The sequence below is a fragment of the Genypterus blacodes genome, unplaced genomic scaffold (assembly GCF_046128005.1).
Source record: "Genypterus blacodes isolate CSIRO-AG114 ecotype Tasmania unplaced genomic scaffold, CSIRO-AGI_Gbla_v1 ptg000438l_1, whole genome shotgun sequence".
NCBI classification, from domain to species: Eukaryota; Metazoa; Chordata; class Actinopteri; order Ophidiiformes; family Ophidiidae; genus Genypterus; species Genypterus blacodes.
The window spans coordinates 1,948,031-1,973,078 of NW_027467208.1; the positions used below are offsets into that span (position 1 = coordinate 1,948,031).

The 25,048-nt window shown below is 45.0% G+C and overlaps 1 protein-coding gene across 1 annotated transcript in view; it reads right to left on the bottom strand.

Annotated features, from left to right (window-relative positions):
- The window catches only part of LOC142989894 (CUB and sushi domain-containing protein 3-like), a 246,315-nt gene extending 222,584 nt beyond the window's left edge, over positions 1-23,731 (bottom strand). Inside the window, exon 1 of the mRNA XM_076139634.1 lies at positions 23,491-23,731. Coding sequence (XP_075995749.1) covers positions 23,491-23,731 — 241 coding nt within the window. The remainder of the gene's footprint in view (positions 1-23,490) is intronic.
- Between the last annotated feature and the right edge of the window lie 1,317 nt (positions 23,732-25,048).

The window sequence follows — 25,048 nt, forward strand, 5'->3', positions numbered from 1 at the left end:
CCTGCCAACCTACAGCTCATGACTGGAGTAGATCCTGAGTACATCCTGTCTGTGGTGCACTGAGGTGAGCACAGAGCTGTCTCACTGCCTTCTCACGGCAGAGTTGCTCCTCATCTGAGCCCAGAGCCCAGATAACCTCTGAACTCTGCTTAATCTGACTGGAGATGATTGGAGATGTTTTCAACTGATGATGTAAGATGGCAGCAAGGGAGAGGGAGAGGGAGAGAGAGAGAGAGAGAGAGAGAGAGAGAGAGAGAGAGAGAGAGAGTTGTGACATGCAGTACACACACGCAATCGAGCACACACACACACATCCCAAAATTTTAATATCATAATTAATAATGCTTATAAAGGAAAAAGGGAGGAGTGGAGCGGGGGAGGAGGAAGAGGAGGGGAAAGAGAGGAAGGACGGCCCCTGTGAAGTGAAGTGCAGTTTGGTGTGGCGGATGGATTTTGGGAGCCCACATAAATGCAAACGTTCTGTTTCCACTGCTGCCAAAGTGCCCTTGAGCCTGGAGAAGTGTTGGTGCCAACTGTTTACATGGAGGCTGAGTGCTTCTCTTTGGGCCATCAAGGGATTTCAAATGGATTCTATCGTCAAGTGGGCTTTGACTGACAATCATCCAAAACCACATCATCCCAACAAGTAAACTGTAACAAACACACAAACCTGAACGCCTCCAAAGCTTCGTTACACACAAATCCATGATTGAAGTCAAACTAGCAGAGGAGTAAAAGTACTTAAGAGTCCTGAGTTCCTTTTCACCCATAAAGAAAATCCTGTAGCTGCACAGCTGAACAGCATAATCCAACAATAATGAACACTCCTAATTAGCTTTGTGTGTGTGTGTGTGTGTGTGTGTGAGGGCGTGTGTGTGTGTGTGTGTGTGTGTGTGTGTGTGTGTGTGTGTGTGTGTGTGTGTGTGTCTGCGTGCGTGCGTGCGTGTTTTGATGTGAGCTCGTCAAGAGGCGGGTGGTGTGATTCCAGTTGTCAGGGGGTAAGTGAGTGTGAATCAACCCTGCTGACATCACACACACTTCCAGACGAAGACACGCGCCGGCACGAACACACACACACACACACACACTCACACACAGACACCCCAAAGCCCGAGTTAAGCAGTACATGCCACTCATTGCATTCGTCATTGTTCTCAGTGTGCAATGAGCCAAGCTGAGTGAGGAAGAGGGTAGAGGGAAGAGAGTGTGTGTGAGTTTGTGTGAGTGTGTGTGTGCTCGAAGGATTCTCTGTGGCTATATGACACGTTGCAAATGTTTATGCGTGGTTAGCGACTGCATGCTGGAGGTGTGTATGTGTGTAATTTGCCGGTGTGATGACAAAGTGTATGAGTACGTGTGCCTGCGAGTAAAGTGTGTGTGTGTGTGTGTGTGCGCGCGTGTGTCATAAGAACATTTTGCTGACTCATCTGGCCCATTTAATTTACTCCGTCTCTTCTGGAAACAGCTGCTGTGACATCGTAACCTTGAGTAAACTTTATTGGCCCGCAGGAGCGTTTAGAGGCGGAGCAGCAGCCAATGAGACATGACAGCTCAATCTACTTCCTGTGTTCAAGCTAAAGGGGATCCTTGGTTAGGCAGGCGCTTTCAAAACATGCAGATAACACAGGCGGGGCTCCACAGTGTAAAGACCTTTATTTTGAAGTCACTGCTTTGCTTTTTTCTCCATTTGGAAAGATATGAAATCGTATTAAAAGGTAACGGCAGAAAATTAATTGACTCCTTTTGTTTTCCGTTTATTTGCTGGGTTATCTGATGATTATACAGTTTTACTCGCTCCACAGGTGGTTGTGAGACTGATTATCTTATTCTTATCAAACAAAGCAAAAATGTGGGTATTAGCCCACCTCATGAATAAGATCAAAGAGTCAAACAGCTCCCACAGCGCCACCCACAGGCTTCCTTCATCCATCTGATAGGGCTGAGAATGGCATTTTGTACCACTTTCCATTAATGTGCCAGGACAGAGACATCACCAAAACAGAGTTAAGCTTGTTGTCATAGTTTAAAAGTCAGAATTGCTCTATTTTCAAATCAAACTTAGGCAGAATAGTCATACCGATTTGAGAAAGACAACAAAAGAGTTTCATCGATACGTTTAGACTTTAAACTTGGAGATTCTACTGGTCAGATTCCACTGAAATCGAGATACAAGCAAATGGTTATGAAGGTGAACACTTAATACCTTAAAGGACAAGACTCTCCGCCAGAAACATCACTGATACCACTAAAGCCTGCAAAATGCCTGATTTCCTTTGCTATGCCTCTCCTTTGCTGAACCGTCCTCTCCTTATGGAATCCATCTTTATCTAAAAGCTCTGGTGTAAATATGATCATCTGAAATTGAATTCTACCGAGTCAAGCCAAGCCAAGTCAAAGCGCAGACCTGTTTAAACTGAAAAGGCTTTCGGGATGAAAAACAGCGAATTGGCAGATATGTAATGGACAATGGTAAAAGCCTTCAAACAAAGAGAGAGAGGAAGGCATAATTACAAAGAAAGTAAGTAAGGATGGCACAGAAATGGTAACAGATCGAGACGGCGGATGCAAGGGGCGGAATAGTGCAGGAGGAAGAAGGGAGATGTGGCCAGGATAGGGAGAGAGAGAGAGCCACGGAAGACGCAAAGTAGAGATAGAGATAGACAGGGAGAGAGAGAGAGACAGAGAGACACAGAGATGGAGGACGCAAAGTAGAGACAGAGATATACAGGGAGTGAGAAAAAGAAAGAGAGAGAGAGAGAGAGAGAGAGAGAGAGAGAGAGAGAGAGAGAGAGAGAGAGAGAGAGAGAGAGAGAGAGAGAGCGATCGAACAGGCAAGAGAGAGATGGATAGAGTAAAACAGGGTAAAGTCTGAAAGAAAGACAGAAAAGGGGAGGGAGGGGAAGTGAGCGAGAGAGAGTGAGAGCGAGAGAGAGTGGGGCCTTATCAGTGCCTTGCAGGAGGCATACGATGTAACTGGGGAGAGAGAACGAGAGAGAGAGAGAGAGAGAGAGAGAGAGAATGTTTGTTTCAGTGTGTGAGTGAGTGTTATTGAGGTGACTTTGGCCAAGTGTGAGAGTGTCCAGTGGACAGATGGACAGAGAGGGAAAACAGGAACATCAACCATGTATTCATGGCCCTGGTTAATTAAAGAGTTCTAGATTAACAGGTGTAAATCCTACATGTTTAGACATATTTCATTAAGCCTTCTGACATATTTTCAAAGTGTCAAACCTCAAACTGCACATTTATTTTGCCCTCGGGGCGATAAAGTTGACAAAGTCAGAGCTTTGGCAGACTAAAAATCAATGTAGAGCAATCTCAGAAGGCTCGTGCTCTGCTGCCATGTCCTGTTGTTCCTCGCCTCAGATGAGACAATCGACTTGAGAGACAATCCAATAAGTCAAATTGTAAACAAAAGCCAAGAGACAAGGGGTTGTTGTTTGTTTGTTTGGAACAGACGGCGTTTCGTAGCTTTGAAGAGGAAAATTCCCACTCAGCATCAAATTGAAGGTTGTTTTCGTAATCAAAATTTTGTGAGGAGAGAAACCCTCGTAGATTACAAGAGGATGATTCCTTTAACAGCGGTGAAGTCATTCTGAAGATCTAGTTTGGTGCGGCGGTGAACCAAATTACGTTGCTTGAAGACTGAATGGTGCATTGTGGCAGAGAGCTCCACTTTTGCACGGATAAACTCTAAATTCTGCCTCCTCTAAATCTTCTTTCCCATCATCTTTGCTCACTAAATGGAAGTAATCTCTGTCTGTTGGCCGTCTAACTGGTTCCTTGAGACCATCCTAAAAATAAAAAACAACCATAGTCTGTTCTTTCTTTGTCTCGTCTTAGGCCCTCTAAAGCGACGTAGGCCTACTTAAACGTAGCATAAAGATCCTTCTTCGCCATCGGGACAGACGCCATCTGTACAATGAGGTCCCATGTTGATCCTACATATATGGTCAAGCTTTGCACGGATCCATGTGTAAACACTCTCACTCTTGGGACCAGCTGACACCTCAAGTAGAGTATAGACGTTACTAGGAACATGATGAATGGATGAAGATCATTCACGGTGGCGAGGATGAAGGACAGGCTAAAACAGCGCGACGGCCAAACCTTCGCCGTTTCTCCACGATGACTCAAGAAACGAATAGAGCTCACTTGCTCTCTGGCTTTACAGCACATGCACCTGTTAGTCTGTCATGCTGCGCCTCTGCATCGTCTGTCTTCCTCCATTTGTGTCTCTCTTTTCAGGTCAGTTTATCTTCTCTCTCTGGCTCCGCTTGTCCGTCTCTTTTAGTAGATCTGTGTTCGATCTGTAAGCCCACATCTGTGTGTGTGTTACAATGCGTCAGTATGTCTTGTTTGTTTGTCTTTTGTGTTTAAAACTTATCACTTGGCGGATTCCTCTTGCCTTTTCTGTGTGTGTGTGTGTGTGTGTGTGTGTGTGTCTGTGTGTGTCTGGGAAAATATGCACTTATGCTGTTGTCAGAATGGAAAAAGAGGTTTTTAAATATCTCTTCTGCCAAATACAATATGTGTGAATGTGTGTATTTGGAAGCATTAACGCATTCTTTAAATCGGAACAACAACTCTGTGCTGCAATCTAATTCAATCCCATTGCGGTTCCCAAACGCTGATAAAAGGCCCCCAAAGAAATGGGGAGTTGTTATTAAAATATCATCCATTGAGCTGTAACACAAACCAGATACCAGAAGCTAAATAATTGCAGCTGCTTTTATTCATGGGTTCTATCAAATGGAGAGTGCATTCCTCCGCCTCTTCAGCTCTTCTGTAAGTGCTGTAGTACTGAGGCCGCTGACCTTCACTTTCTCTACTGAGGGAGGAAGGGGGGGGGGGGGGGTATCATCTCAGGAGGCAGATTGGTCAGGGTCTTGTTGGTTTACTTAATGTTAGTAGTTACGCTCTAATCCTCTATGTCTCACAGAGGACCACTATGAAACACAGGAGTCAGCTAGCCAGCAAGCTAGCTAGCGTGCCGCTCATTCAGCCCCCCCGCCCGCCCGCCCCCCCCCCCCGTCGACTCGGCAGCCAGTCAGCCAGTAAATGAATCAGGTCCTGAATCCATTCTTCATTTCTGCCTCTCCTCTACCTCACACCTGAGCTCGCCCCCTCTAAAGCTCTTTTCTCCTCCGGCCGTTAAGAGACATCCGGCTAATTGCTGTGATAAAGGGCTTAGCAAAAGGATCAGTCTATATTAGGGGTGCTTTGTGTATAGATACTTGTCCAGGTCCCCGGTTTCCCTTTCAGCTATCAGAAACCCCAAAGAGTGAAGATAGCTTTATAGATGCTAAGTGCAGGGCCATATTTTAAACGCAGCTCCGCACAGATAACGAGCAGCTGCGAGGAGGCTAATCAGCAATGCTGCGCTTTCTTACGAGGTGCATACATTTTCCGGGTTAAGTAATTGAAGAGGCAGGACCTGAGATAAAAGTGCTATTCACGCACGCTAGCCTCCTCGTGACCCCTATCCATCTGCTGTGCAACAAAAAAGCTCACTTTCAGGAGGTGAATGTACGAGAAGCCAACTTGATGGACAAACAGTCCAATTGATGTCACTGGTCAGAGATGGAAGCTTGAAAGCTCCAAAATGTTCTATTTTCTGATACTAACTGGACTTTGACTTAATGTTCCCCTGACTGGAGGCCAGAGGCCGAAAAAGTTTTGGAGGAGTAGGTTTTGTAAATTGCAGGACAGAGGTCTGTAAACGCTTGTGTACAAATATCAAGTATAGAAATCCACTCTCTCTTACAGGAGCAGCTGATGATGAAGTGCCCGAGTGTCCAGAATCCATTTTGTAGGGTTGAAGATGCGTGTGTTACATTCCCCACTGATAACTGAATGAGCGTGGGCCGTGAGGAGTCAGACAGATATTCCCGACACAGCACAACTACAACGCCAGAGGAGAAGAGTTCAACCAAAAAACATCAACACAGGATCCATAAAAAAAGTTGTGTTAGATACTTTTAACTCGCTCCAATATTTACAAAGAAGAAAATCGACGTAAGAAAGAGAAGAGAACGCACTGACAGGAGCCTCAGCGGACTGAAATATATACAGCGCACACACACGTATACATGTTGGACTGTGTGTGAGACGTTTTTGCAACAATGCTGCAGCTGCTCCGTCCACCTACATGCGCCGACCTGCAGCTGAAGGAAAAACTTCTAGAATATTCCTTAGGGACTGCGGAAAGGCATTCTGTGTAGGCAATCACTTACTGAAGAGCTCTTTAAGGGTAAAGAGGGTACAACCATAAAAGTCATTTACAATATTTCATCACTAAAGATCTCCTGGAAGGCACCGAGGATCATGAACTGATTTCTATCAAAGAAATGACTTCACAGTGTTTTTCTTTGAAGTTATGTTTACTCGGGAATAAACACAACGCCTCTTAGGGGGGGAAGTAAACCCATACAATACACAGATGTTATCTAATGGTAACATTTGGTGTAAAGTGTTCACAGCTGAGGGAGAAATTGTTGTGATTATGTGAGCTAAAGGCAAATCCGGGATCCGCTCTATAGAAAGTGAATAATGCATGAGGCTCTCGGAGCTTCGACAGCACCCGTGGAGATTTGACAGGGATTCAGGGATGTGTTTTGATTTACAGCTATGAGTCATGCATTAAATATAGCACTTTCTGGATGGAATATGGCAAGTAAAATAAAAAACTCGGCCAGACCGCAGAGGCGCTCGCACAAATTGAGTATTGACAATCCAACTCTGAAAAGCGTCACCCCATGATTATCAATTAAAGCCTTGATGTGCTCATTTGTAGTTTAGGAAGACGCTCATCCGTGTTGGGAAGCCACCGACGTCTATTGGCCAAATAGATTGTGTCAGTTTAGTTTCATGGTGAGTTTTCCATTTCCTCCAAAAATTGGCGAGGCGCGGGGCGGCTCCTCGCTGTTTGATGTGCTATTGTGCAGCATAAAACAAGTGGATGTCAATTATTTGAAAATGTTGACATGATTGAGATGATTTACTGTGACATTGTTAGGGATGGAAACGCTGCAATTGATGCAAATGCGTCGGCGATAATTACACAAGCTGCTCCTTTACAAAGCATGTGAGGGGTTTGAAGCTACATTACTATATGAAACACACCGGTTACAGATTCATATAGGGACAAAGCAGATGACCGTCACACTTTATGATACGGGAGATTTATTCCCATGTGTGAATGTGGGACAATAGAGAAGAGTGGAACTTCCCAAGAGCAGGAGTAATAATAAACAAAATATGTGTTTAAGCTTGTTTGGGCTGTTTAAGCAAAGAATAGGCAGCGTTTTGAAGCTCTATGATTGGCTGCTCTTCTGTTCTTGGTTCCATCTGTCAAGAACGACTGTGGAGTTTAACACACACACACACAAGCACACACACATACACTTTTAATTCAGCGGTTTTGGCCTCTCTCATGTCGACAGTGAATGCTGCTTTATAATGTGGCGTGAAGATTTGGGCTTTTCCTTCATTTCACCTTCTTATTGTGAGACGCGTGTGTGTGTGTGCATACGTGTGTGTGTCAATGCCAGCTCGGATGAAGGAGCAATTAAACAGCTGAAAGCCTGAAGAAGATTTCTTTTCTTTCTTTTTTTCTTTCTTTTTTTTTTAAAATGGACTGCTCCGGGCATGAAATCACAGGCGCAACGAGACAGACACACACACACAAAAACACACGCACGCACACACAGAAAGTAACAGAATGGGGAGTAATGGAGTGAGGAGAGAACGCTGCTGTCTGACATGAAAATCAACACAGCGTGACATGACCATCACACACAAACACACACATGCACGCAAACACACACACACACACACAGATCAATAGCACAACTACATGGGGCCCAGGTAAATGATTTGAGGAAACAAACACACAAATTTACATAATAATACACATGCAGTGACTGCTGAAGTGTCACTTTCTATGAGTCATAACACAAAGCACTTTCAGCCAGTGTGTGTGTGTGTGTGTGTGTGTGTGTGTGTGTGTGTGTGTGTGTGTGTGTGTGTGTGTGTGTCAAATCTGAGTAAGTGCATGCAGGCACATTTGAACATTGTAATGTATTTCCATGGCTTATTGGCAGGAGATGTAAACAAAACAAAATAAAGCAGAGAAAATGTTTATTCCATTTAAATGTCACGGAGAAAGCCGGGAGTCTGAGAGTACGTATGTGCCTGAAAGTGTTACTCTGTAGGAAAGCCTCATTATTCTCAGACGTGTGTGTGTGTCGCTCCATCCCTTTGATCGTGCAGAAACCTAGCCCGAGCTTCAACGCAGATACACAAACAGGATGTTGTTTTCCGTGTATTTACAGCGTGTGTCCCCTAGTGATATCTACTTTGGATTTGATCCACTTGATCGACCTTTCAAAGTGCCGTTTAAATATCTTCCTGAGGCAACAAACGGGAGAAGAGCCAGAGAGACGCGGGGTGGCGTTATACGCTAAGCACCATGATTACTAGAACCCAGCAGCAGTGGTAAAACGGCATGAATCCCTTACAAAAATGGCCCCTAGGTGACGACTTCACTCCTGGTTCTCATTATCTGTAGCACTGCTTGGGTTCTACACTAACAGCAACACAACAACTGCTCTTAATTGGACGGTTTGGATTGATGAAAACACACAGAGTCTCTGTGTTTAGTCTTGTGGATAATTTTGGGATTCATTATCCCTCATTTTTCAATCATTTTCCTATTTATTTTGCTTGCAGCTATGAGAGAAACAGCAGAAACCCCATAACCAAACCGAACGTCAAGTCCCTCTAATATTAGAGCCTGCCATCCAGCTGTGTTTACACAGAAAATTGGCAATTTGAACGCATCGCTGGATATTCAAGTTTGAGTCAAGAAACACAGCAAGAAATCAGAGGAGAAAGATGTGGCTCCTGTGGAAGATTCTATTAATCTCAGTGGTCAGAGGATTACCTGGGAAAAGGCTGAGAGCGTTCACACAGAGCTCTCATGTCAAGTTCAGCTACGATGAACTCAACCAGACCACTCTCACTTAAGATACTCCAGCTTCACATACGTCATATCGGATCAACATAAGCGTCATCGTAAGAGATCCTGTAGGTTTAAGAAGCAGACGCCTCCTGCTCTGCCATTGGTCAGAAGTCCGTCAGGCAAAAACCAGGTGAGGCGAGGCAACAACCAATCAAGTGCTCAAGCCAATTGTTCAACTTTAGAATCTATTGTTAAATATATTCTATGTATTGAATCTAAACTAAGCCAGGAAAAGTTTTTGTACAGAGTATAATTTCTCTCTCTCTCCCTCCCTCTCGCCCTATCTCTCCCTCCTCTCTCTCTCTCTCTCTCTCTCTCTCTCTCTGCCAGCCACAGTCGCCCAGTTTACAGTAATTATGATGTTTCTTGTAATTAGCGAGGAGCACCCACATGTTTCAGTCCCACAAGACAAAAGGCCCTCAGCACAGACACAGGCGCACGCACACACAGAGAAACACAACATGCACACACCTGGAGAGGTCCTGTTAAATGTCAGAGCTGTTCAGATTGTAATTACAAAGAGATTTGCTGCCTCAGTCACAAAGCTGAGATAAAGCACCTGACTGACACACACACTAAACCTTCCACACATGTACACGGGCAACTACACTCACAGGAAGACTTGCCCACTAAACACAAACTGGATACACACACATTTGAGGGTTTAAGTATTATTGTGGAGCATCTTTTCAACACTCAGAGAACATTTGAGGTCACCAAAAATATACATCAAACACAGACTTCCATCAAAAACCTGGATCAAACACACATGGAGCCCCAAGATGATGAAACGAAACGCACAAAGCGAAACAGGTCAGAACACTTCACACACGATTTAAGTGTTCATGTATGTGTGTGTGTGTGTGTGAAAGAGAATGTAAATTGTGACTTCTCCCAATTTCTGCGTGTGTGTGTGCGTCTGCGTGTGTGTGTGTATATCCGTCCATCTGTGTGTGTTTAACGTCTTCCTGGCAGATTCCTGAAAGCCTGCTGGGCTGTGAAGAGGAGGTGTGATTATAATTTCAGCACCCCACTGTTTCCTCTGCAGTTACATTGCTACTTAGTTCCCGCTTACACCTATTTCCCCCGGTGCTCTGATTCATAACTCTGCTCTGCGAGGGTGAAGATAGCAACACGCAGCGTCAATTTAGCTCCATGTCCTGCAAATTAAACTGGAAACGCAACTGTAGAGCTCAGAACTATTCATTCACTGAGATGCACGTGCTTACATTTCATCAAGATCATTTAGGGTTAGGATTTGTTTATGTACATGTCTTTAAAAATAAACTGTACAAGCTCCAGTTTGGCTTTATTATCATAGCTGCTCTCTACTCTTAGCAGCACTGCTCCCCTCATTATTGCCTGTGTAATTAATCCAATGCATCATGGGGCTTTTCAGGATAGCTGGAAGTTATTAAAGCTTTTCTTCTGTATATATATTCACTTCAAAGATGTATGCCGTCGGTTGTTTTTTTCCTCCGTTTTCTTTCTTTCATTTTTTTCCACCCGCATGCAAACAAGGGCGACATCAACAACGACGACGAGGCATTAACGAGGGATTTGCGCGAGAATAAGGCAATGTGGAGACACATACACAGAAATGTGACAGTGTGACACCTTAAACAAGTGACTTAATCCAAATGGTGTGTGTGCAGAGTGACAAATCAACAACATAGCAGCAACAGGTGGTTTAGTAGAAGCACAAAGCCTGTAATCTTCCTTCATGTGCTTCCTAACCTGCGGTTCATGCAGAGGCTCCCACTCACTCTGGCCATTTATCACAAAGCTGTGATTTGCAGGTCATTCAGTGGAAAAGCCTTAGAAATAGCTGTGGAACAAGATAGGTATGAATATCCTGACTGTTGCATCAGAAGGTGTTTTTAGGACAACTTGTACCCAAAGACGATGGATTTGATACAAAGTTACTGTCATTATAGGATAACAGCGATCTATTTAGGAATCTACATGAGACGTTTAGCTTTAACTGTCGTGTTTGTGCTCTTGAAGTAGCAGCACAGGGTTCCATTAGGGTTCATTCAAAAGCCTACAGACCTGGTATACGTCCAGCCAAATGTCAGTGATCTGCTTCAGATGTAGATTATGCAATTTTCTAAAATCCTGCAGCATCTCTTTAAAGATGAATACGTGTAATTTCTTTTCAGGTCGCATGTTGCCCCTCGGTGGCTATAAAACCTGTTTGGGATACATAACACAAGTAAATATATGAGCAAATGTGGGCACCGAATCCTTTTCTATAACTCACAGTATGACATCATCGGCATGGTGCAGAAGTCTGGAGTACGCACGTCAGGGGTCAGGTCCGACAGAGATGTGAGTGCGACCGCTGCTTGCCGACATGCAGGTCCACACTTTCCTCTCACCTTTCCACTGACAGATTCAATAGATTCACAGCCTGCTTCTTTTTAGTGATCGATAACTATGTTTGCTGACTGTACACTCGCTTCACTTCATTCCTCCTGTGGTTTGTGCCCTCTACTCAGCTCACTGTTCTTATGGTTTACTTTTACAGACCATAAAGAAGTTCTACCCCTATAGTTTAGTGTTTATGGCGTTCCTGCGTCCGCATGCCAACTCAAGACAAACTCACATTTAATGGGGAAGGCAGAACGAACCTGATGACGACTGATGTTTGTCTCCTACACAGGCCAAGAAAGTAAGATCTAATAAACCTAACTAACCTAATATCTAATCAATATCTCTGGTCTGTCATAGCAGAGAGATTACACTTCCATCTATAATTTCCACCATGGTAGAAAAGCGTGACAACCTCTATAAACCATATGCTTTTTACGGTATATGAGGACTGTCTTGAGGTGATAAAGAAGTCCTCGGACCAAATCAATCAATAATTGCCAATCAGTCATAAATCCGCCTTTAGCTTGACCTGTTCCTTGGATCAGTCGGTGTAAATGATGCATCATTGGCACCAAATTCATCAAAATCCAATTAGCGGTGTCTTAATGTATTTTAAAAGGACAAATGAATAAATTAATGAACCTAATTCATATAATCCATAATCCCTCGCCGTCTTCATTATGTGGGACAACATTTTGGCCTTTATTTTGCTCCATAATTGAGCACATAAAATAAATTGCTAAACTAGGTTAATGGCAGAGCTGAGAGCTTAAATGTGTACAGTCGTTTAAGTTAAGTACTGCATACTGCAAACACTCGGGGGATTAAATTAATAGTTAAGACACGGTGGTCGCTATGTTGTAAATGTCCCCAGACTCTTTAATTTACATTGAAGGGGCTTTTAGAAAATAATTAAATTGGATATACGGGTCTGTTTTGTTCTCCAACTGCAGACAAACTTTACACACATTTGACTTTGGACTTATATTACTTTGAAAACATCGATGCACACACACGATAAGTATAGATCCGAATCCAGAGTGATAAATAGACGACGCCCTGTTTCACTGAAATCAACCGGAGATTTCCTCTTTCTCCGTCTCTGTCCTCGTCTCAGGTGTATAAAATTCAAAATGACGAAGCACCCTCAGATAAACCCCCGCTTCTACGGACCCTGTGATCTTTTGTGTGAGGCGGAGAGCGAGAGAGGGAGAGAGAGACAGAGAAAGCGTTTGAATGAGATGACCTTCACAGGTTCTCGACAGCATTCCTTCTTGTCAAATGGATTTGAATTCAGACGGTTTCTCCACTCACTCAAAACCTTTTATCTTCCCAATCCCTTTTATCTTTTATTTCCCTGTTCCATTTGATCTCAGAAATCATTTAAGCTGAGTCTCCAAAAACATCTGATAAATACTCCGACACCTTTTTACATGCATCTCTCTGCTTGCTTTGCTTGTTGGAGGACGTACAGTAAATTAAGTCTTAACCAGAATGCAGATAGGTGAGTGTTGCTATGAGATTACGTCGCTAGGGGCATCGACACTTAGATTTTTATATAGTAAATCAATTTGAAGAGAAGAGGTGATGGGAGTCTATTATGGTGCATAATCTGATAGACAAATCCAACATTTCCGTACTGAAAATGGTGCATAATGATTGTAAATACTCATTATTCATCTCTGAGTGGAGGATCCTCTGTATAATCATGCATTAAGGCGTTGTACGTACGTGTTCTAAGCTGCCTCTGCCCAAATATGATGAGGGCTAGTGTTTTTGTGATCAACCTATTAGTTTGAAAAAAAAATGGAAATTAGATTACTTAGCCGCTCCTCCAAGCCAAAATGGCACTTAAAGGGTGAAACCACATAAATCTTAAGCAAACATTGGCACCAAAGCCCAAAGAGAGTCAACGGGGCAAAAAGCCAAAATAGCAGATAGCTATGAGCTTAATGAGCATCTCCATATCTATATTGTTTACTGGAGCATATGGATAATGATGTCATCCTGCGTGAGCACACAGAAGAAACCATCAACTCCCAATTTCTGATATTCGTTTGGGGCTAAGCGACCTAATTAGCCGAGGATGCTTATTAAACCAAAGTGCAACAGCATCAAGTGGAATAACATTAAAGCGGATGGAGGAGGCTCAACATATGCTAATGACAACATGAATGATTACACAAGTCCAGCTTTGTCACGCGTCACTGTGATACAAGAGACAAATGTATTCCAGGGGAGGCAATGCATTCGACAAGGGAGATGCCGGTGTGTGTGTGTGTGTGTGTGTGTAAGCGTGTTGTGCTGTCAGGATTACTTGTACTCGTGCGGTTAAGCATCTGCTATCTGTTTGACCCAGCGACCCTGAGCCAGCGACGAGGGGAGGAAAGTGAGAGAGCCGGTGAGGGAGAGGGGGTGTGGTTGTGGATTAGGCACAGACGGTCAGTGTCAAGGATCAAAGGGTTTGCTGTTGTCCGCGGCAACACCCTGCTGAGCCCGTGTCAGTTAGCTGGATGAATGCTGCCTCTGGGATGATTCTCACTGTTATCTTTCCTCTCTGTGTGCAGGCAATCGTCATTTTCTCACAGATTAGGCAATCAGGTGTGTGTGCCTGTGTGTGTGTGCATACCAAGAAGCCAAATTTGTTCCTCTTTGTACCGACACTCACAGGGAGACAAGCTGCAGTGGAAGCTGAGCTGGTTTCCCGCTCTGTCCTCCCTTGTGAAGCCCGCTGGTGGCAATCCAAGCGTGAAAGCTTTAGAAAACAGCAGGCTTAGTGAAGACCTGCGCTAAATACAGGTGTAAATATAGGACATTTGGATCACTTAGCACCGCAACACTGCAATTATGCTGCACCTTCTTTCAGGCAATTATATGGCCAACTATGAAAGAACAAATCTCCTCACCGCAATTCACCTCAATCTGTAGAAAGCTGAGACAACTCAATCAGTAAAGGTTTGACGAGCACGACTTATATTATTCTAACTGAAGAGAGTGTGATGTGATGTTACATTTGTGTATGTTAATCATGGAGGAGACGAGACACGACAAGATGAGACGAGACAAGACGAGAAGAGGAGAGAAGAGAAGAGAAGCAGGTGACAGCAGTCGCCCCCAGCTGTGAACTGAGCGCGCCCAGAAACAGGCTGACAGGGCCTGCTGGGAAAATGATTATTCTCTGGGAATGAAGCAGACATGCATGCATGTGTATGTGCTCATGCATACACATACACCCACTCACACACGTAAACACATTGTCAACCCCTGCACAATGACACACACTCACACACAGAGGAGGAACAGCGTTACAAAAAGGCTCCCATGGTGCAGGACAGAGAGTAAATCATCAGTTAGGAAGGAGACGCCTCACTCTCTGTTGAGCTCTGAGGCTCCTCACTAACACCACTGAGCAGAGACACACATTCAGATGGAAAACACTCATTTCACTTCTGAGCACTGGAAATATGAACATCACAAGCCCTTAAACAACTTTTTTGGAAGTATGAAATGAAGGCAGACTCACTTGTGTTTACTTAAAAACAGGAGTGAGGGAATAAATGTGATTAGACGAGAACATGTTAAAACATCCTAACCTCATGAGGGTGTGTGAAGAGCTGGTGAGTGTGTGCATGTGTGTTTAGATAATGAGCTGTGTGTGTGTGTCGGCTGACAGGCTTGTTTCAGTGGGTTTGGGGCACATGGGTATACCTGTCATCCTATCATCATACACAAGGTCTCTCTCTCTCTCTCTCTCTCTCTCTCTCCCTTCCCCTCTCTCTCTCTCTGTCTCCCTCTCGCTTTCTGTGTTTGGGAAACCACTATTTTTAAATATTGGATAAATTAAATGTGCTTATGAAGTGTTTTGTTACCGGCTGCTAGGATCCATTCTTCCATTTTAAAGCACTTTTGTTTCAGTTTTGTTTGTAAATGTTGCTAATTGAAATCCATTAAAAGTTGAAGATTTTGAGTTGAGATTTTGAGTCTGAAAGCAGAGTTCATTTGAGGTTCATGTCGGGTAAACTGTCTGATCAGATTACCTTCAAAGGCATGTGTGTGTGTGTGTGTGTGTGTGTGTGTGTGTCGTATTTATCAGATGATTTATTCATGGCTCTATTTTAAGGTCTTTGCAATGCTTTGACGTACAAAAAAAAAAAATACCTTTCCCGTGCTTGGGCACCGCTCTGCACACTGAGTGATTACAGGCAATTTCAAGGACCTGTCACTTCGCCCTCCCCTTCGCCTTTCGTAAAGAGCCTCTCCGTTCTGACGAGACCTCTGCGTCAACATCTATGAAGTGCAAAACAAGGACGCCGGCCAAACGCTCGCTCACGGTGACAGAAACACGCGAAGAAGAAGAACTAATCTAAGCTTTCACACCCGTTTAGGAGCTCAGCCGTTGACATTTCTATAGGCCTAAACATACATTTCTATGATTTAGTCAATGTTTCAACACGTTTATTCTGGTACTGACGACTCTATTACACTGTAAATGAAGGGAAATTATAAAAAGCTTGTTCCCTTTAAACCCTGGGCTGATAACAAAGGATACAGGAAGTGAGAGCTCTTTGAACTCTATGATTTATGTGACGACAGAAGAAAGAAGTTGAGTTAACGATGAATTAAATTACGACATCACATTCCGCGTCACATCCTACTGTACATATATTAATGAGATAGCACATCATTTGTAACGTCATCAATCAAAGTCTTACACTACGTAAACATCATTGGTGGGACATCATCTGAACATTATCCGCTACAATAACGTTCACAGCCGTGGTTCCGTCCATTTATAACAGTCAGAGAGTTATAATTAGACTATCTGCACCCCTTGATGTATTATTGGTGATCATTAACAAGTGCGGCTTAAATGCTTCATCATTTATTGAAGAGTGATGAATCACCCCTCAGGAACGGAGTCATCCTTTATGAGCGAATTGAGATTTGGGGGGCGATTTGAGATGTGAGACGTTTACAGGCGAGGGTTTTTAGATGTGGTTGAGGTGTTTCCTGTCGCTTCATCTGGAGTGAGAATACGTCTATCCATCCTCAAGATAGTTAGGCGGAAATAGTAGAAGTAAGTAGAGGAGAAAGATTTAAAAAAGTGAACTAACTTCAAATGTCATTACATGCATGTGTTTTGTTGCCAAGACAACAGCATGATCTAACCTTTAAATCAGTTAAAAAATCAGTTTGGTGTTTTTTATTTGAGACCTATTCATTCTTATCCCGCTCGTCATTGCTTATTCAATATCAACCTTTTCAAAAATCGCAGACATTTGAAGAAGAGCACCTTTTTGGATCGGTCTCTGCCGGTCTCTGTTGCATTCAAGCTGCAATTAGTTTTCAAGCTGAGGTAAACAGGAGAGATCAAGGACCAACTGGAAGAATAAAGGCAAAGAAACCCAACAAAGACAAGTTCCAGTTCTGTGTCGAACCGTGTGGGATGCAGGCCGAAATGTGGCAAAAGCATCGTATTGGCTGCCGTCACCCTGACGTCCGACAAACACATACACACACTTGCCTGCACTTTAAACATTGGCATTGGCATTGGCTGCACACTGTTTCCAGCAGAATGGTCCAATAGGAGGAGAGTTCCTCAGAGGCTCGGTAATTTGGTGTCAGCTCTGAATTTTCCCCAGAGAACGGCACAAAGTCATTACGTGCATCAGTTGTTTGCTCAAGGACACGCTGACAGGAAGGGATTCACACTGTTACCAAGGATCAATATTTGTAATTTTACTCAATGCTTCCAGCTTGAGGTAATTACTCATCCAATACAACCCATGTTGCATGTATCCTTCGTCTTCCTTACCTTCCTTACATCCATAACTCTCTCTCTCACACACACACACACACACACACACACACACAGGGTGCCCCAGCTGTACACAAGACTGTCTTCATTAATTTCTCTGCTGTCTTTCTCATAATGTATTAGTGTGTGAGTCCTGGTGAAGAGAAATAGGGCGCAATGTTTCCTGTCCTCATGCATACATGTGTGTGTGTGTGTTGGTGTGCGTATGCAAATATGCTTGTGGTCACACTCTCGGTGTGCCAGACGTGTGTGTGTGTGTGTGTGTGTGTGTGTGTGCAATGCCTCCTGAACATGTTCGTGTCATGTCTACTCCAAATCATTCTCAGAATAATGAAGATGCTTAAGAATACTGACAGGTTGTGTGTGTGTGTGTGTGTGTGTGTGTGTGTGTGTGTGATAGTAGTAAAGCCTTTTATCAGGGTTCGGGTTCTTGTTTCCTCTTCCACGCTTCTATTTCCAGACAGAACCCATCCGTATTAACTTTTGTTAAACCGCCAGTGTCTGTGTGTGTTTGGACAAATTCAATACGGACAGAGGTTAACACTTAGTCCATTAGTTGTGTCAGCGGATTGCAGTGCTTCCACTTCAAAGCTGGCTCCACTATATTCTGCACAAAAGCCACCATTTTGCTTTCAATTGTGATGAATGACGATTAAACTCATTATCCTCATGACACCCGTCTGCAAATTCACATTTACGTTAGACCCTTAGAGAGGCAAGGAGCAATTGTGGATAAAAAGCGGTGATAGATCCTCGGGGCCCGGGAACAGCTGGAACAACTATCTGACGAGAAGTCGCTATTCCAATTTGCATGGCAAAGCTATCACTTATTTCCATTTAACAGCTCACTGATAGCAGACGGAGCACAACATGTGAAAGATGACGTTCCTAAAATCCCACCAAGCCAATGCAAATGCAAAATACATGTGGATATATTTGGTCCCCTATCAATCTAGAGGCATTTAGATTGCAGCTGTGTGCAGAAAATAAACATACTGTATACCCAGGTTGCTTGTTTGCTAAAAGCAGAAGCACACATGACAGTTTCAGATGAAGAGCCGCACCGTGTGTGTGTGTGCACCCACCTATTACAATCGACACTTATAACAAATTTGCTAACCATAGGGGCTGTGGGAGGAGAGGAGAGAGGGGAGAAAGAGGACAGGCAAGACTAATGGAGGATAGAAAAGGGAGAAAGAAGTGAGGGGAGAGCAAAAAAAGATGCCGAATGAGAGAACGTGGTGATTACAAATTCACCTCGGATGGAGAGTGGGAGGAGGACGCAGGAAAGAAGAAAAATTAGTGATTAGGAGATGAGGGAATGATGGATGAGGAGAAGAAAGAGGATAGAGCAGTAAAATATCAAGACTGTGGGTGAAAACATGAACATAGAGACTAAAATACCCACAGTACAGCGAGTAACAACACACGAGTGACAGCTAGGCGGCCCCGACGACAGGAGGAAGCACGGCGAGGGGCGAAGGGAGCGACACAAATTAAATGCAAAACATCACAGAGCAGAGAGCCCCAGTAGAGTCCAACAGCCCTAAAGTTGTAAACTATCAGAGGATTTCAAGTTCATAAAAAATATGATCCAAAACAAACACAGGGGAGAGGAGAGGAGAGGAGAGGAGATGGGAGGAAGAGAGGAGAGGAGAGGAGAGGAGACGAGGGGAGAGGAGAGGAGAGGAGAGGAGAGAAGAGGAGAGGAGAGGAGAGGAGAGGAGAGGAGAGGAGAGGAGAGGAGAGGAGAGGAGAAGAGGAGGGAGCAGTAGCGTACCGATGAATATATATGATGCAGCAGAAATCCCGACCGTTACCGGTTCATGTGATGTCTGCAGTGCACACACTACGCCGCCCATACACACACACACACACACACCACTGCTTTGCTCTCTTCTCAGCAAGACACACAGAAAGGAGATTTGTGTCTCGCTTCCTCCCGCCCGTCTCTCTCCCCTCTCCCCCCCTTGGCTCAGTAAGTTGGAAGTATTTATATGATCAAGAGGCTGACTCTGCGACAGGCACATCTCCCTCCCGGAGAAGAAGCAGCCATAAGCCACGGGATTAAATGCGTGTTAGCGAGTCTGTGTTGTGCTAATAATCAGAGCGACTGCACTTGTCTGCCTCAGTGTGCATGTGTGTGTGTGTGTGTGTGCTCAGTGTGTTAACAGGAAGAATGAAGAGAAAGATTTTGTGCCCTTGTCTATATAGGCATGACTCTTGCTTCCCTTTAGTCAGGGCTGCTCATAGCTTTTTTGGGGGGCCGCCCCCTTCACATCTTTGCTTACATTATTATTAACTATAATAAAAGGACTTCCTGCCTCGATCTCCACTGCTCTCTTTTATATTGACTACTACCACGACTGTCTGTGTTATGAATGTTGGGAAACATACACACTGATCTGCTCACAAAGGGCAGTAAATGTGTGAAAATGCATCACCAGAACAGATGTTCCTGTGTTGCTCAGAGACGTGATGGACGAGGCTCTCAGGATGAAGGAGCAGGGAAAACATCATCAGAGACGTCCCATAAGTGTGATTTATATTAATAGAAAGCCTTTGGAATTTACATTTATGTGTTTGTGTATCATTTTCAGGGATTTATAGGACAAATGTTGATGTAGTGGGTCTTAAGAGGATGGAGATTATCTGCCCCCCTCCCTGTACGCATGATAGAAGGCCAAATGGATGCATGATTGCGTATTTGTCATTGATAAATGGCCGCGTAAAATGATTGCCGAACTCAATATGTAACTGGTACCTATAAATGATGCAGCGACACAGTACAGGACAATATCAATCACCTACTAATAATCAACATTGGCGTTCTGGGCTGCACTAATCAATCCATGATTTCTGGTGATTTGTTGCGAGCGGAGGTGAGAGGAACGTTTCACCGGCAGCCTGTCCAATTCAACACTGATGACCAGGAGACATTACAGAGGGATAACTGATCAATTTCAATTTAGCCATGTTGCAAGAACAAAGGAGTACATTACCACGGCTCATCAATATAAATTAAATGATCTATTTTTAGCCTTCTAGGTTAATTGCTTGGCTACATGTTAGCGTTTAGTCAAAAGTCACAATTCTGACCTTCCTCTTAGGTTGAACAGTAATAGATTGCGTGACTGTCTAGCTGATAATTGATGAATTGCCGGGAAGAAATCTCTGATATTGGTGATTCCATAGATTTGCCCAGCCAGTAACTGAAGTGTTGCGGTGGTGAAGATTCCCAAATGGATCCAGTGCTAGTTTTAGTTTTGAGAAGCTGCATGTAGCCTCTTGTTCCCGTTCATACTGGATAGGATCATGAAAAATGCATGTGCTTTTGGAGTGTGTGTGCACGTGTGTGTGAGTACGTAAGTATGTTTGCCGAGCAAATTAAGCCTCTGGAGCCAACGGGACAAAACTAACAGAAGGAAGGAGAGAAGGAGCCAAAGAGGAAGTGAGAGGAGGGGAGAGGGAAACAGGAAGGAGAGGAGGCAGGAGAGGAGGATGGAAGCACGAGTGAGGAGGAACTGAGGATGGAAAAGAGCAGAGCACAGATGACGAGATGAGAGGAAAAGGACAATCAGACTATTTTTTGGCGTCTGATTCAATTTGTGGTTAATTCTTCTGACTTCTTCTGACAGCAATGTGCTTTTTTGGAAGCAGCTCTCACAAGCATCCCGAATATCAACACTTGGGTAACACCTCCTCAGGTACACAGTAAGAAGCACGTCCAAACCTTTTAGCAGCTCTCTCTCTCTCTCTCGTCTTGTGTTCTTTGGGAAAAGCACTGCACCGAATTCGAGAAAGTCTGGAACCGATCAAAATAATTTGCTTTTTTGTCCACCGGCCACATTGGTGTGTGAATCCTTTACCAGCCAATTTCATTACTTTACAGTCTAGATGGGTTTTTAGAATACAATTGGAGGTCCAAACAATGATTGGTTACCTACCATTGGCCGGTACAGTGGACGAATTCACCAACCGCGGCCAAAGCGTAACAGCATTTGGCAGGAGGCTGCTTTAATTTTTAGTCCTCTAATGTTTAGTTACCTTCGTCTCTGGTCTCTGTTCTCTGAGGTCTTATCTGCCAAATTTACTATCTAGAATGATCATTTTTAACGATCTTAATTGACTAAAACTAATCTTACTCCAGCTGTGAATAGACCAAATTTGTGCCACCAGGAGCTTAAAAATACCCGACACTCTGAGGTCCCTTACAGCTTAGACGGCCCGACAGGAGATTAGTGCCAAGATCTGGGCCCCGAAGAGTTTAAAATTAAATCTTCGGTGCCTGAGGAGATCCCACTTTCCTTGTCTTTTGCGCCACAGACGCCCTACAAATCACAATCTCTCGTCTGTCAATCAAACTTAACCACGGTGAAACCTTTTGGAAGGAGGTTACAAAAAGGCTGGAGGTTGGGTAATGCCTTGCATTTGCTTTTCAGAGTAAAAGTAGCTTTGTGTAGCCGGGGATGGTTCAAAGCCAAGTGTCTAGACGGTCCCTGTGTCGATTCTGTTTAATCACTGTGGAAATCCATAGTATTTCTGCACAGTCAGCCTACACACAATCTGCCCACACAGGAGGATCATGTAGACGTTGCCATGACGAGTACAAATTGTTCTCAAATCGTTACCACGCTTACTTTCTTTGGTCTTAACACCTTTTTTCGATCTTGCCCCCCCCCCCTCCTTCTTCACTCCATTTCTACGTCTTGTACAGAGATCCACCTGCATGTGTACCGTCTGTATGCTGAGACCTTCGGCTGCTTTCTGAGCCTCTAAACTCTCCGTCCTCAAATTTTCGTCTCTATTCCGTTCGTCTCTCCTCCTTTCCCTCCCTTCTCACACGGCCGCTCTCCCCTCCCGATCTCTCCTCCTCTCTCTCTTCCTCCCCACCTAACCCCCCCAGCCTGCTATCCTCCCTTCTCCCCTCCCTTCTCCCCTCTCTCTCCCTCTAGTTCCGGCTACAGTGATCAATGGTCAGTTACTTTCTATTCCACAGAAGCCTCACCTGACACAGCAATGGGTGTGTTTGCATGAGAGAATGCCTGAGTGTGAGTGTGTGTGTGTGTGTGTGTGTGTGTGTGTGTGTGTGTGTGTGTGTGTGTGTGTGTGTGTGTGTGTGTGTGTGTGTGTGTGTGTGTGTGTGTGTGTGTCATACAGGCATATACAGGGGAAAGTAAAAATGGAAAACCAAAAGATATAGAGACAAAGAAAGAGGGAGAGTGTGTGCTCCTTAATTTATTTAACTTTAGAGAAGGGTGAGGGTGGAGAGAGCGAGGGATGGAGAGACGATGAGGAGGAGAGGAAGAAGAGAGAGAAGAAAGTGTGTGAGCGAGCCAGAGAGCATTATATAACATCTTTCCATTACCAAAAAATTATAAAAAATATGAGGATGCAATGAAAATGCTTTGTAAGGCTGCGGCCTCATCGCACTAAACAACTCACGTTCTCACACACACACACACACACAACCACAGTCCTGCACACACACTTGGTATAAGCAGCTCACGTTCACTGCCACAGCCCAAGAGCTACCGCAAGAATATTTATTGGCTACCAGCTCAATGGCTGTATTGAAGAGAGAGGGAGAGAGGGAGAGAGAGAGAGAGAGAGAGAGAGAGAGAGAGAGAGAGAGAGAGAGAGAGAGAGAGAGATGGAGAAAGCGAGAGAGAGGGGAGACAGAGTGAGAGGAGGAGAGGGAGACAGCCAGAGAAAGGAAGAGTGAGAAAGAGAGAGATGAGGAAGAGGGAGATAGAGACAGATGGGAGAGCAAGAGGCGAGAGGGAGAGAGGGAGAGAGGGAGGGAGAGCGAGAGGTTATTGCCGATCCTATCCCTCTCTCGGTCTTTCCCTTCATCCTCTCTGTAAGCCTGTTTCGATTCCCCTGCTTTTCTCCGCAAGACACAACACACACGCACACTCACACTCTTACACGCACACACACACACACTCCTGCGTACGTTGCGCGCCCACACGCACACCTGTCATCTTACTCACACACACAAACGCGCACTTCACAGACAGACTCAGACACACACGCGCGCGCACTCAGACACCCTCACACAACCCACTCTGTCCACACACACACACACACACACACACACACACACCACATAAGTCTCGCGTCATGACTGCCGCAGAAAAATCATGACCCGGTCTCACCCAAAACCGCGTTGGCGCGTGCGTGCGTCTTCGTGTGTGTTGGAGTGTGTATGTGTGTGTGTGGAGGGGGCACGTGCGTGCGTGCGTGCGTGCGTGTCGCATCCCCTTACCTTGCGCGCGCGAGGAGAGCGAGCCGAGAACAAGACTCCACAGAAAACAGCGCAACACCGTCATCCCCCCGTCCGTCATCCTCTCACTCGTCCCCCGCATCCTCCGGGTCGTCGTCCCGCTCTTCTGCGTCCTGGAGGGGCGCGCGAGACAGCGTTCCGTGCTGCGTTCGGTGTTATTGTCAGTATCGGTACATCTTCCGCGAGCCGAGCGCGAGCCCTCTAAGCTCTCACCGGGCCGCATGCTGCTTCACATCCAGAAAACGGAGGGGGAGAGAGAGAGAGAGGGGGAGAGAGAGAGAGGGGGGAGAGGGAGAGAGAGAGAGAGAGAGAGAGAGAGAGAGCGAGAGAGAGAGAGAGCTTTTCTTCGCCTCCTCCTTCTAACATAGACTAGATAAATCCTTCATATCCGAAGAATGAATTCACTCAACATCCACATAGAGAGAGAGATGGAGAGAGAGAGAGAGGAGTGGAGAGGAGGAGAGACAGGCGCACAGGTTGTCTCTCTCTCTGCCGCGTTAAATCCACTCTCTCCGCTCGGCTGTGGCGATGCTCGTCGGTCGTCAATATCTCTCTATTCCGTCCCGCTCCCGTGGAAAGAGTGGAGGAGAAGAAGGAGGGAAAGAGGAGAGAGGCAGCTTCACCTCTCCCCCGGGCTGCATCCCGTCTCCAGACTCAGATATCTCCCCTGTGCTGGACGTTCCTCTGCTTCTCCTCTCCTCTCGTTTTGAATGTTTGTCTCCTCTTTTCTCTCAGTAAAACCAAAGCCCCGGCGTGTGTCTCCGCTCCTCCGGTGTCTCAGACCCAGACTGTGTCTCTCCTCTCTTTTCTGTTTTTGGCAGGACTGCCGTCTCTGCTCCGCGTCAGTCAAATCTTCCTCCTCTTCTTCTTCCTCTCCTCCTCTCCTTGTTCTCCTGTCACAAATCACGGAGAGGGAAATGAAGCATTGTTGCGTCCCATCCTAATCTCCACTAAAAAAAAGAAGTGAAAATCAATCAATCTCGTATCATTCTTGTTTGACTCCTCCACAAATAAGCAGCAACGCCAGTCAATCTGTTTCTCCTGAACAAACAAACCCAAAACAATGCGAGCTCGTTACGTCGAAAAGAAACAGTCCTCTCTTAGTTCTTCTGCAAGTCAGATGTGGAAAGATAATGTGACAATCCCTCTTGTTGCCAGAGTGGAGAGCAGAGCCGTGTGAGCCCCTCTGCTCGGTTGGATCAGCTCTGTTCTCCCGGTGCGGCGGGCGGGCGGTGCGTCTCTGCCTTCTCTCCGCCAGTACAGAGATGCTGCCTTCAAGTGCTCCTCGTAAGCTCCCGCTTCCATTCACGTGTTTCCAGTCGGAAGTAGTTCCCTAAAGTGGACCCGCTGGCAAAATTAACATGACGGCTCGGGTTGGATGTTCACTTTTAATCACCGCGTAGGATAATCTGCACCTTTGCTGCAGTGTGAAAGGAGGAGAACGCAAGGAATTCCACTGGAATCGAATGGGAATTGGGCCAAATGTTGCCCAGAGAAATGCTAATTTGCACCTGTGCACGTTGCCTTCAAAACAAATTGG